At 34.1% G+C, this 15852-nt stretch overlaps 1 protein-coding gene across 8 annotated transcripts in view; it reads left to right on the top strand.

The window, feature by feature from the left end:
- stai (stathmin) overlaps positions 1 to 15852 on the top strand; it is a 104980-nt gene that overhangs the window by 60131 nt on the left and 28997 nt on the right. The window contains exon 1 of one of the 8 annotated variants that reach the window (XM_088238240.1): positions 11815 to 11973. The exons of 5 other annotated variants lie outside the window; for them this stretch is intronic. In XM_088238240.1, coding sequence (XP_088094366.1) covers positions 11898 to 11973 — 76 coding nt within the window. In that variant the 5' untranslated portion in view covers positions 11815 to 11897. Of the gene's footprint in view, positions 1 to 11814; positions 11974 to 15852 lie in introns of those variants that run through there. 2 more of the 8 variants (XM_088238243.1, XM_088238237.1) reach the window with 2 other exon arrangements.

Below are 15852 nucleotides of genomic sequence, written 5' to 3'. Positions count from 1 at the left end.
ACATTGAGAAAAGTGCGTATTATTACAGAACAGTCTTATTTAAATGGTCAATATCCATTCAGTATTAGTGTTTCAAAGTGTGACCTGAAACAAAATAAGTGCCCCTTAGCTAACATAATTCTCGGAAGCTCTCAAAAAGATGACCACGTGTGACATGTGACCCCCGAATTAGGAGGCGGAGGAAGAGCGAAGGGGTGTTAGTGAGTAAACATCTGTGGATGGAGAATTATAATGTTTGAGTAAAAGTAAGTGAAATACCATTACTACTTGCTTACTGACAGTAGACCTTTTTTTGTGCCGTGAACTGAATATCCAGTGCCGTTATATTATAATCGAAAATGTAAGAATACTTTAAACTTTAAGTAATTATTGCATAGGAAATGAACCCAACAAGAGGGTCTATTCAACTGATTTATTAAAACAAACGCGGAAAAATTATTTTATTTTATTTGTGAAATCGTTTCCTGATTTGAAAAGTGCTACTGCTTAAAAGGAATACAAACATAATACACATGTGTATAGGTAATTTATAAAATTAGTGTGTAAGTGAATAGTAATTAAGAGTAAGCTGATAGAATTAAGTATAATGTACAGCGCTCTTGAAGTGATTATTCACGAAAACGGCGCTATAAAAATTGTCAAAATTTATTATCATTATTATTATTAAAAATAAATTACAATGAATTTCCATCAAGAATTTTCACTTACAAACTTAAATGTTTCGGATTTTTGTGTATTTTGATTAAGTGTCAAACCATCATATCCTTTGAAATCCGGTGGCCCTTGTTTGATTTCTACAGTCCCTGACGTCACAATTTCCCGGCGGCAAGTCAAGAAAAAACAATACGTCTTGTAACATATCGTAACGAACAACACTCGAAAAACCGCTTCTTTTAAATCGATCTAAGATAACGTCCCCGGGTCAATAAAATAACGTAAAGTGTGTATAAAATCGACAGACTGCTATCCTGTAAATAGTGCCAAAAGAAGGAAAACATGAGTCCTCATTCCTTTAATTTAATTCCTAGACTGACACTTTTAACATAACGTGCATCGCAAAATCAAACGAACATTACCCAATTTCCTTCGAACACGTTTCAGGAAAAGGCAGCCCTTGCTTATTGAGAGGATGACGAACACCTTATTGCACAACTGGTAAATAGTGGATCAAATGAGCAAGCGATAGTTTTAGTATATGACATTTTAAATTATTATTTTTTACTCTTTTGCAGGATAATCCCCCGTTCTATATACCACCGTACAAAAATTGTATAATTTATGTACAAAATGTTTCAATGTGCCCGTCTATTGAATGCGTAAAAAGATAATTCTTCACATCGCCCTAGAAGACAATGAATATGGGATTAATTAACCCCTCGCGACACTTACTGCGTGCTGAATATTCTAAAAGTACTTCATTGAACTAGGGTTGTTTACATAAGAAGCTTGTATGATGACTCATTACGTACATTCTCGCATGTTATATCCATAGTATTAAGGGTCAGTTGGATATTTTTATAGTACTACCACATTTAATAATATAAAATAAGAAGTAATGGCCCCAATTTAGGAACTTTATAATTAAATTATGTTTATAAGGTATATCTATATCTTTTTTTATCTATTCCTTTTGCTTTCCTTTTCTTAGAATGTCTCCGTTCGCGATTTAATGGTCAGCGCATTTCCCTACCATACAAAAAGTATCTGGTTTGATTCCTGACATGGTTGACTTAAAAATATTGATTAACAATTCAATTTCTTATTCCCTGGACTTGCACCTGACGTGTAAGACTGACCATCTTACCTCCGTGTAGTACCAATACGGTGCCCCGTGCACCAGTGGATGCTGATATGGAAATTCTGATCATTCATCATCAGTGGCGCTACAGCCCGTTTTGGGCCCTGGAAAAAGAAGAATAATGGTGCTTATACATAATATTGAAATTATTGGAAATACGTTTACTCTTGACTATAATTATCAACGCAGAAATCTATCGATATTGTAAAATTCTTAAGAGAATACGCCACTGGCTAATAGAGTAGCTCATACGGACAAAAACCATTCTTTGATTATCAAACACGAAATTAGTTACAATTTACAGCAATACAACGGGCCGTATGTACTCAGGTCGAGAATTGCAAGCGCGAACCAAAACCGTCCGTTACACGCTTGTTGTCAAACTGATGACTAAACTAAAAATTTGGAACGCTTTTGTTCTATGCAATATAGCGAAGCAATAGAATCGATGTCTAATACACTAAATTGCGTGTCAACGTGGATAAAAGAGTATGGTTTTCTAATAAACCCATCTAAAACACAAATTATGTTTGCGGGTAGTCAAACATTGCTTAGTAAGCTAGACATACCTTCACTTAATCCTCTTAATGTCAATGGTACCAATATTCAATACAGGAAATCCGTAAAAATCTAGGAGTACAAATGGATGAGCATCTCTGCTGGCGAGCTCATACTAATGAACTAAGCCGCAAAATATTTTTCAGTCTACACTCACTTAGAAGATTGCAAAAATTCTTACCCATTAATACCTAATGCACCCTTGTACAAGCATTACTACTACCCATTCTAGATTACGCTGATGTTTCCATGACTGATTTAAATTGTCAGCAACTCGATAAACTTGAACGACTTCAGAATACATGCATAAGGTACATTTTTGGTCTTAGGAAATATGACCACATTTCTGATTATCGTAGGCAACTGAAATGGCTCAAAATTAGACAGCAGAGAGACTATCACTCCCTCTCACTTCTGTTCGATGTACTTCATAGTCCTAACGCTCCTATATACCTGCGTAAAAAAATTCAACGCTTATCAGTTCATGGTTTACCTCTTCGTTCTAATTCTCAAGGCACTCTCTTAATACCCATCCACAATTCCTCTTTTTTCTCTAACTCATATAGTGTCCATGCGGCTCGACTGTGGAATCATCTCCCATCCACCATCAAAGATATTACTACATTATTTCTGTTAAAATCACGTCTGAAGAAACATCTCCTTTCTCTTCCTTAATCTCTCCTCCTTTCCTTTTTCCCATTGAGTAATAGTTTTGATTTAAGGTAATTTATAAACAAATACGTTTATTTCTATTTTTATTTACCTTTAGCTTTTTAATCTTTTTTTTCTATTGAATATGTTCTGTAACTTGAATTATAAAAATAAAACTTTTATTTTATTTGTTGGTTGGAAGAAATTGCCAATTGGCAATAAGCCCGCCAATGTACAAATAACTTTACGTACAAAAAGTTAAATAAATAAAATAAATAAAGGGTTTCTCTAGAGAATTATTACTGTGTGGTAAAATACATATTCATTTATTTATTATTTTGTATTTCAAATCATACGAATACTAATTATCATATAATAGTTAGAAAAACGCCGTTCTCACCATTAAAAAAGCCATATAATTGAAAATCCCAGGTATTTTCATTTGGATAATATTTTCCTACGTCGATATTAACGGTATTGTGGTAGGTCGCGTGCGTTCTATTGTAGGGTGGGAATTGGCGCCATCCCCCATCCCCCCACTCTCCCCGGCTGCTCATTGCACCCTTACTATGTACACGATAGTATCTAGTGTAATTGGCCCATTCTGTGGGACCGCAAATGACGGACAGAGGCAGACAGAGCCATTGTTCAAATGTCCTTACTTAAAAATAACCCTTTAATACTTGCATTATGCGAACTGATACTGTACTGCATGGAGATGAAAGTAATCTAATTGTGATAATGTATTTTAATATGTGAATTTAAACATTCAAATAGTTTTAGATAATAATTACTCAAAAATCATGTCCGCTTTAAGTGTACGTATTTAAAACATTTTCGTTATTTTACACATTGTTTACATTGCGGTAAATTTAATATCGAAAGAAAGATCAAATTATTTATGCTACGATTATTATTAGGTTAAAAAAATAAGGGTAATTCAGACATTTAATTACTTATGGTGATTCAGTACAAACAAACGAAGAATGACACGTAGCAAAGATAACGTGATATTTGAGTGACTCATTCTAAAATTAGAAGAGCAAATGAGATATACTCGTAGAAGAGAATATGTGAAAAAAAAGTGGAATAATTTACGTAATCACCAGCATTTTCCCATCCGCACCCAGTGGTGTACAATGCACTGAATTTGTGCCTACTCCAACCGCGGCGTATCTTGATCATTTTTGTTATATTTTGCATGGAGGTATCAGTCTCGGGCTTTAGGTTCGAGTCCAGGAACGATGGAATCTTGTGTGAAAACAGCTTTTTGAAATACAAAAATTGTATCAACCATGTCAGTTATCGAACCCAGGACCTCAAGCATGATAGGCAAATGTCTCAGCCACCACGCTACGAGGCAGACTAATCTCCGCCCGATACTTACGTGAGTTTTACCCGATAGTAGCCATTGAGTTAAAAATGCTTGTTTTAAGGTTCTGGTTTTTTTTACACAAAAAACTATATTTATCTGCCCGGACACAGAATTTTTGATGAAATATTACTGTTTTTTTACATTTACATATTATATTGAATACTCTTATATGATTCTCACGCCTTTATCGGCCTCGCGGTGTAGTGGTCAGCGATGCTTACCATGAAGAGGTCTCGAGTTCGATTCTCGGCATGTTGACATGAAATATTTTAAAGGGGTGTTTTTACACTGTATTATTTCATAGTCCCTGGACTGGCAACTGAAGCGTTGGACTAATCACCTTACCTTCGTGTAACCAAAAATGATCAAGATAAGCTGCGATTGGTGTACCAATGCAGTGCTCTATGCACTATAAGTTCCGACTACTAACACAACAGAACAGACTATTGTCTAGTTGAGCGACAAATTGTGAATGGCAAATGTATAAAAAAACCTACGTGTATGTGAATCTATTGTTTCTATTTCTCTTCAATATATTTATTTATTTGTAATGTTAATCTTAATCAAATACATAAATAAATATTATCACGCACTGCTATGCATAACCGTACATTTTTTCAGACACCTCGAGTCACAGATCCATATTAAAGTCTCCTTAAAGATATGGTCCTTCTTTTTTATGTCGAAGCCTAACGTAATGCTATTGCTCGCAATATGTGAGCTGAATTCGCATCCCCAGTAAAACAGAAAACACGTATTAACCCCCCGAACATCTTGTCACGGGAGACAGTTATTAGTTTTTGGGGCTTTTCTTGCCTTCTGCCAGATCTCGCTGGTAACTTTTTACTTAATACTACTTAATTGACTTTCTCAGAACCCGTTTCCCTTTTCTTCGAAATCATAATATTTTTTATCGGGATATTGTATGAATTGAAAAACATGTTTGATAAAAATCGAAGACGTGGTATTTTAAAGGTGTTACGCAAGATTTTGTCTGTACCATAAATCCCCTTGACAAATCACACTTTTTTGTGCTGGAAGAAAAACAATTCAAAGTATACAAAATACTAATGTATGCCAAATTTATTGGCCGTAATGTATTTTTTTAGTCTGAGCGAATATCATTGCCATTCAGGCAAAAGTCAGTAACTTAAAAAAAATCCGTTTTGAGTTTAATTGTCCATTCAAAGCGTAAAATTATATTCAAGAGGCAAAAGGCACCTAGGTTACTTAGAAAAAAGTTGCTTAAATTTAAATTATTTGTTGTTAGTGAAAAACAGTGGAGTGACTTTCAATAAAATCTCAACAAGCATTTATCACTAAAGACAGACAGAATTAATCGACAGTTTCGGCAGGCTTTGATCATTTTTTAAGTATGACAATTTTCCTTCTAAAAACAACATTTTTTGTCTGTATTTAATAAAACAATAAACATGTTAAAAAATATTTCACTATAGAAAACAAAATCGAATCATTATTTGGAATATTTCCTTTCTGTCACTAGCACTTTTGGGTTGCATTGTCCAGATTACCATCATCGAATGTGGATAAAGATTTGATGATGATGATGTTTTTTCTATGTTATTATAACAAGTATTTTCTTTTTTCGCTTTATGTAAACTTTATGAATCTTTTTAAACAAATAATATTTTCAACCCTTCACCCCGTTAATTTTTTTTTTGGGAAAGATATTATGAAAACGGTTTATTACATGCAGTAAAGGGTCATTAATAGCTGGAAAATATGCTAAGGATTCCTTTTACTTTTGAGATGTTTTTGCGTAGGAATATTTTTAATGCAAAACTAAGTACCCTTTTTAAATGTATATTACTGTATATATGTATGTATATATATATACACCGCAAGACAAATAAATTTACGAGTTCTAAAAAAAAACTAAAATTGACATATAATGAATTATTCTTGATATTTAATTAGTTTTTTTTATATTGTTTGACATATGTGATGACTACTCGTTATTTCAAGGTTAAAATAAAAAATCTTACTCATGAATTGTACTTAGAAATTGCCATTATATATCAGGTATCAGATTACCCGAACCTTAGAGACCCATAACGGTTCATTTATGGTCGAGTGTTTGTGATGGAATAATAAAAGACATGTTATTTTTTAATTCATATTTAAGAAGTAGGTTCTTATCGCTTTATTTTAAATTAAAGTATTTTACATTTAAACATATTTATAACATTTAAAAATATTTAGTACTTAGTGAATTCACCTTTATTTTTTATAACATGTAAAATTCTATTATTTAGAGAAGCGTAAAGCGAATCTAAAATTTCTGATGTTATTTCTTCTTCCCAAACTTGAATTAAGTTTTTTTTTAATTCCTCAATGTTTTTTGATTTTTTTTTCCCGACTTTTTTTTTCATAATCGCCCATAAATTTTCTATCGGGTTCAAATCAGGGCTATTCCCGGGCCACGTCAACGATTTTAAGCCAATTTTCTCCTTGAATTCATTGATCTATAAAAAAATAATAAATTATTTATCATGTGGTCACAAAATGCATTTAAAAATATATATATTTGTACTCACAGTGCGGGCTCTACGGCACGGCGCAGAATCGTCCTGAAAAATTGGGTCCGCGGTATACTGCGTAATGTCCTCGATTGTTGGAATAATATGTTTTTTTAACACTTTTTTGTACTGAATGGCATTCATCGTACCCTGTACAAAATTTAGAGGTCCTAAACCGTATGCTGTCATGCACCCCCAAATCATCACGTAGGGTGAATGTTTAACGGTTCGAGTGACGCACGACGGATGATATCTTTCCCCACGTTTTCGTCGAACTATCTTTCTGCCGTCTGGACCAAAAAGGTTGAATTTTGATTCATCAGAGAAAACAACATTTTGCCAATCCTCCAAGGTCCAATTCTGGTGCTCTTTCGCCCAATCCAGTCTAGCCTTCTTCATTTTGTCCGTGAGTAATGGTTTCTTTGCGGGACTCCGTGCTTGGAAACCATGCTCCAACAGCCGCCTGGACACTGTTTTTACTGAAAATGTTGATGTGCTGGTAGACTGCACCTCTGCGTGTATTTCAGGTGCCGTTAAAAATCGATCGCGCATAACAATTTTTTTTATTAAGCGATCATCTCGGGCAGATGTCACGCGCCCCCGTCCGCTTCCTTTTTTCCGTTCTATGGATCCAGTTTATTGGATTTTTTAAAATAAAAACCTCACTGCACCTTCTGAATACCCAACTCGACGAGATATTTCACAATTAGATATGTTTTCTTGCGACAATGTGATTATTTTGGATTTTATCGCAATCGACATTTGCTTTGCACTTTCCATGATTGTTGTGTTATGTTCACTCAAACGCGGGTAAAACAAGACTGTTGAGACATTTTAAAATGTAAATATTGTAGAAAGGTGACACATAGTGTCCTTAATTTATTAAACAAAAGAAAGAGGTATCGATAAAGGATTTCTTAGAAAAAGGGTTCAGTAAAGTCAAGGGGCGCGGTAGCAGGTAAACTCGTAATTTTTTTTGTCTTGCGGTGTATATATATATATATATAAATATATATATATATATTTGTTTTTTTATTTTTAATTATTTTTTTAATTTGATTACAATCGTTTATTTAAAAACGTTAAAAACTCGAATTAAAAGATTTTTGTTTCATACATTTTATTTTTAATAAATGAAAACTGGTATTTTTCTCGACTTTTCCAATAAAATTATTACATAACATATTATGTACCATTACATGACATATCATGTACATATTCTTTCATCCATATGTTGCTTTGCCGTACTTTTCCAACCGACTCTTCCCGTACTAATTTTCTTCCATAAATATCGTACGTACATGCTCCCATATCCTTTGTTTCCCGCACTTGACGAACATCCTTTGTTTCAAGCGGTTTACAGCGCTCTCGCATCCGGCGTTTTTATTTTCATCTCTAAAAATTCAATCCTTATTTTCCATTACATGGAAAAATACTGAAATTTCACCGTTTAGTGGGGAATTTAAAGAATTGACATTTTCGTAATTTGTCATTGAACCTGTTACTTATTTACGGTAGTCAAACATCTCTAACCAGATAAATATTCATTCAGTTTATGAAATAAATTTTACAATCGATAGGGGCGAGGTTTTCAATCTTTTCAAAGTTCAAGACTAGTACACATTTACTAAAATGCTTTCCTTCCATACTTTTGTTTGCTTATTATGTATCTTGATATTTTAATGTTTTTTCATTATTTCTTTATGTTTTTATTTAATTTAGTACTCACTGTTGTTTGCCTTATTATTTCTTACTTTATGAACCATATCTCAATTATCATTTCAATTATGTTTTTGTAGTATTTTCTATTGATTTCAATGATTATATTATTTTGTATATCTGACTATTTTTTGTTGGAATGTTGTTCTCTATTGTTTTATTCTTTATTGTTTATACTTATTTTTTCTTATTCTATTTAATTTGTTTTGCTATATTTTTTTTGTTCAGAAAGTATGTGTACTAAATTTTTATATATTTTTTGGGTTTGAATGAATTTTAAAAGAAATGGTGTTATGGTCACTGTAAGATGTGGGAAATAAATATTTCATTAAAGTAAATGTAAATATTAGTTAACATACTAATTTTTATATAAGCTAACTTAAGAAATAAATTTTAAGAAAAGTGTTCGAAAGATATTGTTGATACACTTGTTGACTATTATCCACTTAATCGCCATCCCTTATAATGCATGCGGTGAACCGGGGCACAAGCTTCTTTATGACTTCCTCGAAGAACTCTCCCGCCAGCTCCTTCCTCCATGTCTCTCTCCTCTGCATCTGCTCGTCGGTTGAAAATTTGATTCCACCCATGTGTGCCATCGGGGAAATGAAAAGATGATAATTTGAAGGCGCCAAGTCAGGGTAGGGTAGTACGAGTGGTGAAGTGGTTCTTACTACTTTCTGAACATGCCTCGTATTATGGCTTAACTCGGGCACAGTCTAAAAAGCCATCATAAGTCCATGAATCTGCAAGTACAATTTTGAATGAATAAATAAATACACAAATCACTTCAGTAGTTTTAAATTAGTTAAGAAAAAACTCAATTTCAATGGATTCGATGTATAACTGATACGGCACGATGGACGAGGTACGAATATATGAACTAGACATGAATTTTATTAAAATATAAGTTGTAAAAACAATAGGCAGAATGATGGATATTGAACATGTATCTAAACTAGACTTCAATATTCCACTCTCTTCTTTCTCTCCTGAACTTAATTTATTTTATATAAAGATGTATTTCTTATCTATATTTGTTTTTTTTTTTTTACTTTGAGGTTCCAATATAAGTATTTACCTCGCCTTAATAAAAAAATATTTAAAAGCCCGTATTTACAAGGGAAGTTAACGAGTTATCTTCAGTTTTCCATACAGTAAAATCGAATTGTGTATATGAAAATGTGTATATTTGTATGAAAACCTGAATAATCCTTGCCGTTGAATTTGTTATTACACGTGTTTCAAAAATAAATATTAAGGCGATATTCTATTTTTCAGAAAATTCGTTTTTAATCTAGACAGTTGAATATAATTCTGTTATTTCCCATTGTACTCGGGGCCCTCGTAATCGGGACCCTTGTACTATACTTAAGACTTACTTTGATACAGTAAATTAGGATAACATACTCGGAATATTGCTTATTAAAATGTGCTTGAATACATTCGTCCCCTATGTCCTGTGATGGTGGGTGGTACGGCGTTAAGTGTTTATACTCCTGTAACACGAGGTCCGTCTGGTGCCGCCCGCTATAGCCGCCCGCTATAGCCGCCCGCTATCGCCGCTCGCTGTCGCCCGCCCTATCGATCAGCCAGATGACTCACCCAACTTCCTGGCTCCATCACTTATGCAGAAGTTCCAGAGCATTGCACACACAGCTGTTACTGCTGCTAACACAATAAGCGTACGCGCATTCAATGTATCGTGCAACGTAGCAATTTCGAGACAATATTTAGAGTGATGAGCTTTTATGTTAGTATAAATATTACATAATAAATATATGCTTTTCACGTTTTTGTAACATGGATTTAAATTCCTTAAAAACCTCATGTACCCCATTGTAACATTTTTGGCTACGTCTTTTTTTAAAACAACGACAAACACCGTTACCCTGTGGGGGTAGGCAGATAGAATAGAACGCCACTTGAGTCTGTCTATGCATACACACCTCGCTTCTTCTATATTCGCACATCTTCTCATGCATGCACGACGATGATTTTGACTATTCTTCTGTCCATCTTCAAGTATTTGTAGAATTCGGTCATGCCATGTCTTTCTCGTCCATCAAAATTCCCATCATAAATCCTTTTAGCCGTTCTTTCGCAGCTCATTCGCGCTTCATGTTGAAACCAACGCTGTCCATTCGCTCTGCATGTTTAAACCAACGCTCCACTCTTTTCTTGATTTTGTCTTTAACGCTTGTCTCACCCATAATGCACGAATCTCGACATTTTTGCACTAATCGTTGCATAGTTTTACTACACATTAGCCTAATAGATCAATTTCGACCGCATACAGCCTACTTAATCCTTGTTTCTCCAATTCCATATTTCGTTTCCATACATATGGGTAGGCACTGGGGCTTTATTGTGAACGAGTAATTTTAATATTCGATATTTTACAGCAACCCGAACGATCTAAATTTTTTGTGTCTATAATAGATATACACTTTCGCGTAATGAAAAATATTTTAAATTAACTTTAATTATTGACATTAAGAATTAATCAATCGTTTGTGATGTTAATTATTCACTTGTAAAAAGTTTTTTGTATTTGACTGCATACTTATTCCAGTATTTTCTTGGCTCCCCGGGGAAATACGTCCCTTAGAAGTAATTAGGAGAAACTAGAGCAATTAGGAAAGCCGCCTTTTGCTTACAATATTACCAAAGCGGGCATTGCACCCTTAATTGCATTTCCTCGTCGACGCCGCTCTTCAATTATAAGGTACTCTATTATTTATGTATTAGGTGTATAAAGTTATCCGTGTCTTATAAAGCTTCGATATAAACTTTAACAACAAGTTTTAACGTTCAATAGTTTGAAAATTCATCAAAAGTTTCTATTTGCGTTATTCGGTTCAAAGTTTTACCGGTTTAATACAATTTCAGACAACGTTACGCATCGCGCGCGTTGGCTTGATACTCAGCGTAGATTTGTCATTAAAATATTCCATTGTCAATGTTAAATGTGCAATAAATCTCGCAGTTGTGAATGCGCTTCCTCATTATTCGGCGCCCCGTCTCGTGACACATTCGACGGGGAAAACTTTATGAAAAGTACGAAAACGAACAGAGAGAGAATGGGCGCTTATCGAGCGGGGGATGTCCGCGGGCCGAGCGCAGGCGCGCGCCCCCTTCCGCCCACTGCTGCAGCCCCCGGCCGGCAGAGCGCCAGTGCTCCACCCGCGCCCGACCCGACACGACCGCCGCGACTCCGACCTTTACGTTCCTCTCCTGTCACTGTAACGGCACGATGCTGATCGGGCTGGTCCGCGACTCCGTGCTGCAGTGCTTTTGCCACACGTGCAGGGCACCCGTCCTTCCCGCAGGTACCACCGACGCCCCCGCTTCTCCCTACAGGACGCCGGTTGACAGCCGGCATCTACGTTATCTTTTAAACCCGGAAAGAAACTTAGTTCAACTCTTCTAATTTTCTAATTACGCGTAATTTCTTTCGCAATTTTCGTGAATCGCGTTGAATTTGTTTGTTTGATTTTGTCGAGCTTTTAAGCAATGGACGTCAGATACAATACTATTTGATTTCAAATAAACTCGTTAACAAAAGTTAAGCAAACAACCTTTTTTGTGAAAATCTTACTTTTGAACTGTCCACATTCTTGGGTTTCTTTCAAAACATTAATTAATCAATTCAATTATGAATTTGGGCAACAGACCCCTCGAGCAATAAATTCTAGGATCGCCGGCTGTCGGCTGTCGGCTGTCGGCTGCCGGCTGCCGGCTAGTCACGTCTCGGCACATTGCGGTGTTGTGCCGGCCGGCCGCGTAGCAACAGCGTCCGTCAGGGGAGAGATGGGGCTGGGAGAGGAAATATCCACCCCCGATACCTAGACCGCCCTCTTGTCTTAATATTTACATCAACAATATCGAATATCAACCATCTGATCGGTTATGATTAGCCAGATCACGATTATCAAAAGTTTTTTTTTTCGTTTGATCAATTTCAACACCCTTTACCATTATCGACGCGATGTTAATGTTTTTTTTTTAAATATGAGTTTTTGTTAATGTTTCCTGTACGTATTTTCTCTTATTTTGCAACCTTTCCATTTTACCATTAACCTTATTTAAAGCCTAGCCTATTTTCATTGATTTATCAACATCAATAATACACTTTAAAGATATTTATTTTACTCTTTTTAAATACTTCGTTGTTTGATTTTTTATTTTTATGCAAAAATATAAATAAATTAGCAAATCGGTCATGCAACATGAAACCCTTCGCGTGTGTTATGATATAATTCGTATTCTTTGAACTAAATTATTTTATTTGTTGTTAAATTTATAATGAAATATCTGATTCAATATCGTTTTCTTTGAAATTTTTTATCTGTGCAGACAATTTTCTGTCATGTCTTGTATCTTTATATACGTATCAGGGTATAAGCCAGGTACGGGGGTAATACCTGTAATTACCATACCATTACGTGTCAAGGTTTAAGAAAATCTGGTTTTACTAAAACTGCATTGCGCCGCAGGTCAAGCCTTTTGATTTGCAATAGTTGTATCATATCAACGATTTTCTTTATTTCATTTTACCTTTATCACTAATAATTCGGCTGAATTTTTATTGATCGCGTTTTGAATTCTCTGTATTTAATTTTTAAAATTTATTTATAATAAATATGTTTTTATTTACATATTTATGCATTTTTATCTTTAATAAGGAGGGTATCGAGTCTTGATATTTTTTCAGCAATTTTTTTCTCTTACACATTTTTTCCCCCGTTTTTAGTCTTTTTCTTAAAAACCGGCATTGTCTATACTTTGTTATCGCCTTTTCTCATGCGTAGTTGCATTACGTACAAATTTAATATTATTACTACGTATTCTGTCTTTATTTATTTTTGACTGCCTTAAAACAGGTCTTCTAACCCTAGTTAGATATTTAAGTAACTTAAATATTAATGTAACTATTTTATAGTTGTATGTTGTATAAATGAAATTTACCATTTATGATTTTTTTTAAATTACATTCTCATTCCAAATTATTAGAACCCTCAGATACTATTTTTAAATTAGAAAATATTGTTATCCACTTAGGATAAGGTAAAAGGGAAGGTCGGCATCGTGGTGTAGTAGTCAGTGCGTTTGCCTACCATGCAAGAGGTCTCGGGTTCATGAAATATTTATTTAAAAAGTTGTTTTTACACTATAATATTTCATAGTTTCTGGACTGGCACATGAAGTGTTATACTGATCAGATTACCTTCATGTAACAAAAACGATCAAGATATACTGCGATTGGTGTACCAATGCAGTGCTCAATGCGTCATTAGGTTCCGAAAGGGAATGATGATGATGAAAAGGGAAATGGGAGTAGATAAACAAATACAAATGTTACTAACTTCCCAACGCCAATTGAAAAAAAAACAGTTTCTTAAGGGATTAAAACTTACCAAATCAGTAACTCAATCACAAATTACTATCGGCGTGCTAATAATCGACGTGATAGCAATTTCTCATAATGGTTGTTTATCGTATTCGCGATCACTATAGAAGATTCGCGAACAGCTAATATTAATTTCAAAATATTTACGTTTTGCGACGTATAATCCTGCTGCGCAATCACATATTTGAATTTCAACGGTGTGAACATGGAAAATAATCCATAACTGCTATTTATTTTTATAATGCTATTTATTACATTTAACCGACGGTTGGCAAGCCAAATGTCAAGAAAAGCAGTCGCCATAGTAATTGTAATTTATTTTTCACTTTTTTGTATTAGATAATCCTGACTATTTTGCAAATGCAATAAATTGTATTATTTTTGATAATAAACGCCGATTTTTCGCCAGTGAACTGTATTTCTTTACTGTGAAAAGAAAAAACAAACCGACACGAGCGTTGACTTAGAGATTACACACGCGTTGACTTATGACTGCGATAACTTAAGCATGTTCATTATTGTTCATTGTGATCGCTTAAGTTTTATTTTTAAATTTATTTTGTTATGTTATTTTAAGGTTAGATTAGGATAGGTTTTGTTAAGTTTAATAATATTGTTAATTGATTCGGCATTCACTTCGTAATAAATTATTATTATGAAAATAAAAAATTTAGAAGTGTTACACAATTTTTATTCTTTTACAAGAATACTACTACAGTTTCGGGAGTCTACAGTTTTCATCGACGGGTGATATAAAAACCACCCGTCGGTGGGAGGAGTGCTCTCCCGATACTGTATTAGTTTTCTTGTAAAATAATAAAAATTGTGTAACACTAATAACAAAGTTTTTTTTTCATAACAATAATTTATAAGTTTAATAAATTTAAAAAAACGTTTTCTTACTAAAATTAGTCCTTAATTTAACTTAATAATTAATTAGCTTATCTTGATAAGTTGGGAGAAAAAAATGTTTTTATTATAAAACATAAACCTATCCTAACCTAAACCGGCGTTTTTTAGTTCGGCTATTTCCAAAAAGTCCAAGTTTCAACCAGCCAACACTTTGAACGTTGAGTTATCTTAATTCATTCAAGAGCGGCCTAGCCATTCAGGTGCATGCCGGCATTTTATGAACAGCCTAGCCGCTCTGTTGAGTGTTTTAATTTGTTATTTGGCGGCGACAGTGACACGCCAACGGTAAATATCTGTATTGCGTAAAAAAATCACTGCTCTAGTGCCAGAATACTGGAAGAAAATACGGGATACGATACGGGTTTTTTTTTCTTACTGTCCAATAGTATTAAAACATGACGATTAAAAGTTTTATTAACATTTATTTTATTATCAAAAAGATTGGTTAAATACGACGATAAATAATTTTGATTTCGTCAATATTTTATCAAAAATGAAGTTTACGTGTTTAAAACATTTAAGTTTGTTAATGCAAATTCTCGATGGAAGTTCATTGTAATCTATTATATAAATAATAAAGGAGTGATACTTTAATCCACAAATTTTGAATATCCAGTGACCGGTTTCATCGCTTTTGCGACATCTTCGAGACTTTTTAATAAAGATACCAGTCTCGGAGATTTCGCGAAAGCAATTAAACCGGTCACTGGATATCCCAAATTTGTGGATTAAAGTATCGCTCGTCTTTTATTTCTATAACAAATCTACGTGTTTATCCTAACTCCGCTTTGATTTCACAGTTTTCAGTTTAACTTCAATTTAAGTGCTACAGTAATTGCATTAATTTTTTTTATCTATAAATTTATTTTCCAAAATTTTATTTGTA

Source organism: Micrasema longulum, unplaced genomic scaffold, assembly GCF_059751315.1.
Source record: "Micrasema longulum isolate JH-2025_06_02 unplaced genomic scaffold, ASM5975131v1 h1tg001842l, whole genome shotgun sequence".
NCBI classification, from domain to species: domain Eukaryota; kingdom Metazoa; phylum Arthropoda; class Insecta; order Trichoptera; family Brachycentridae; genus Micrasema; species Micrasema longulum.
Note: the sequence above shows the minus strand (reverse complement) of the source record. Positions and strands in the feature narration are given on the sequence as shown.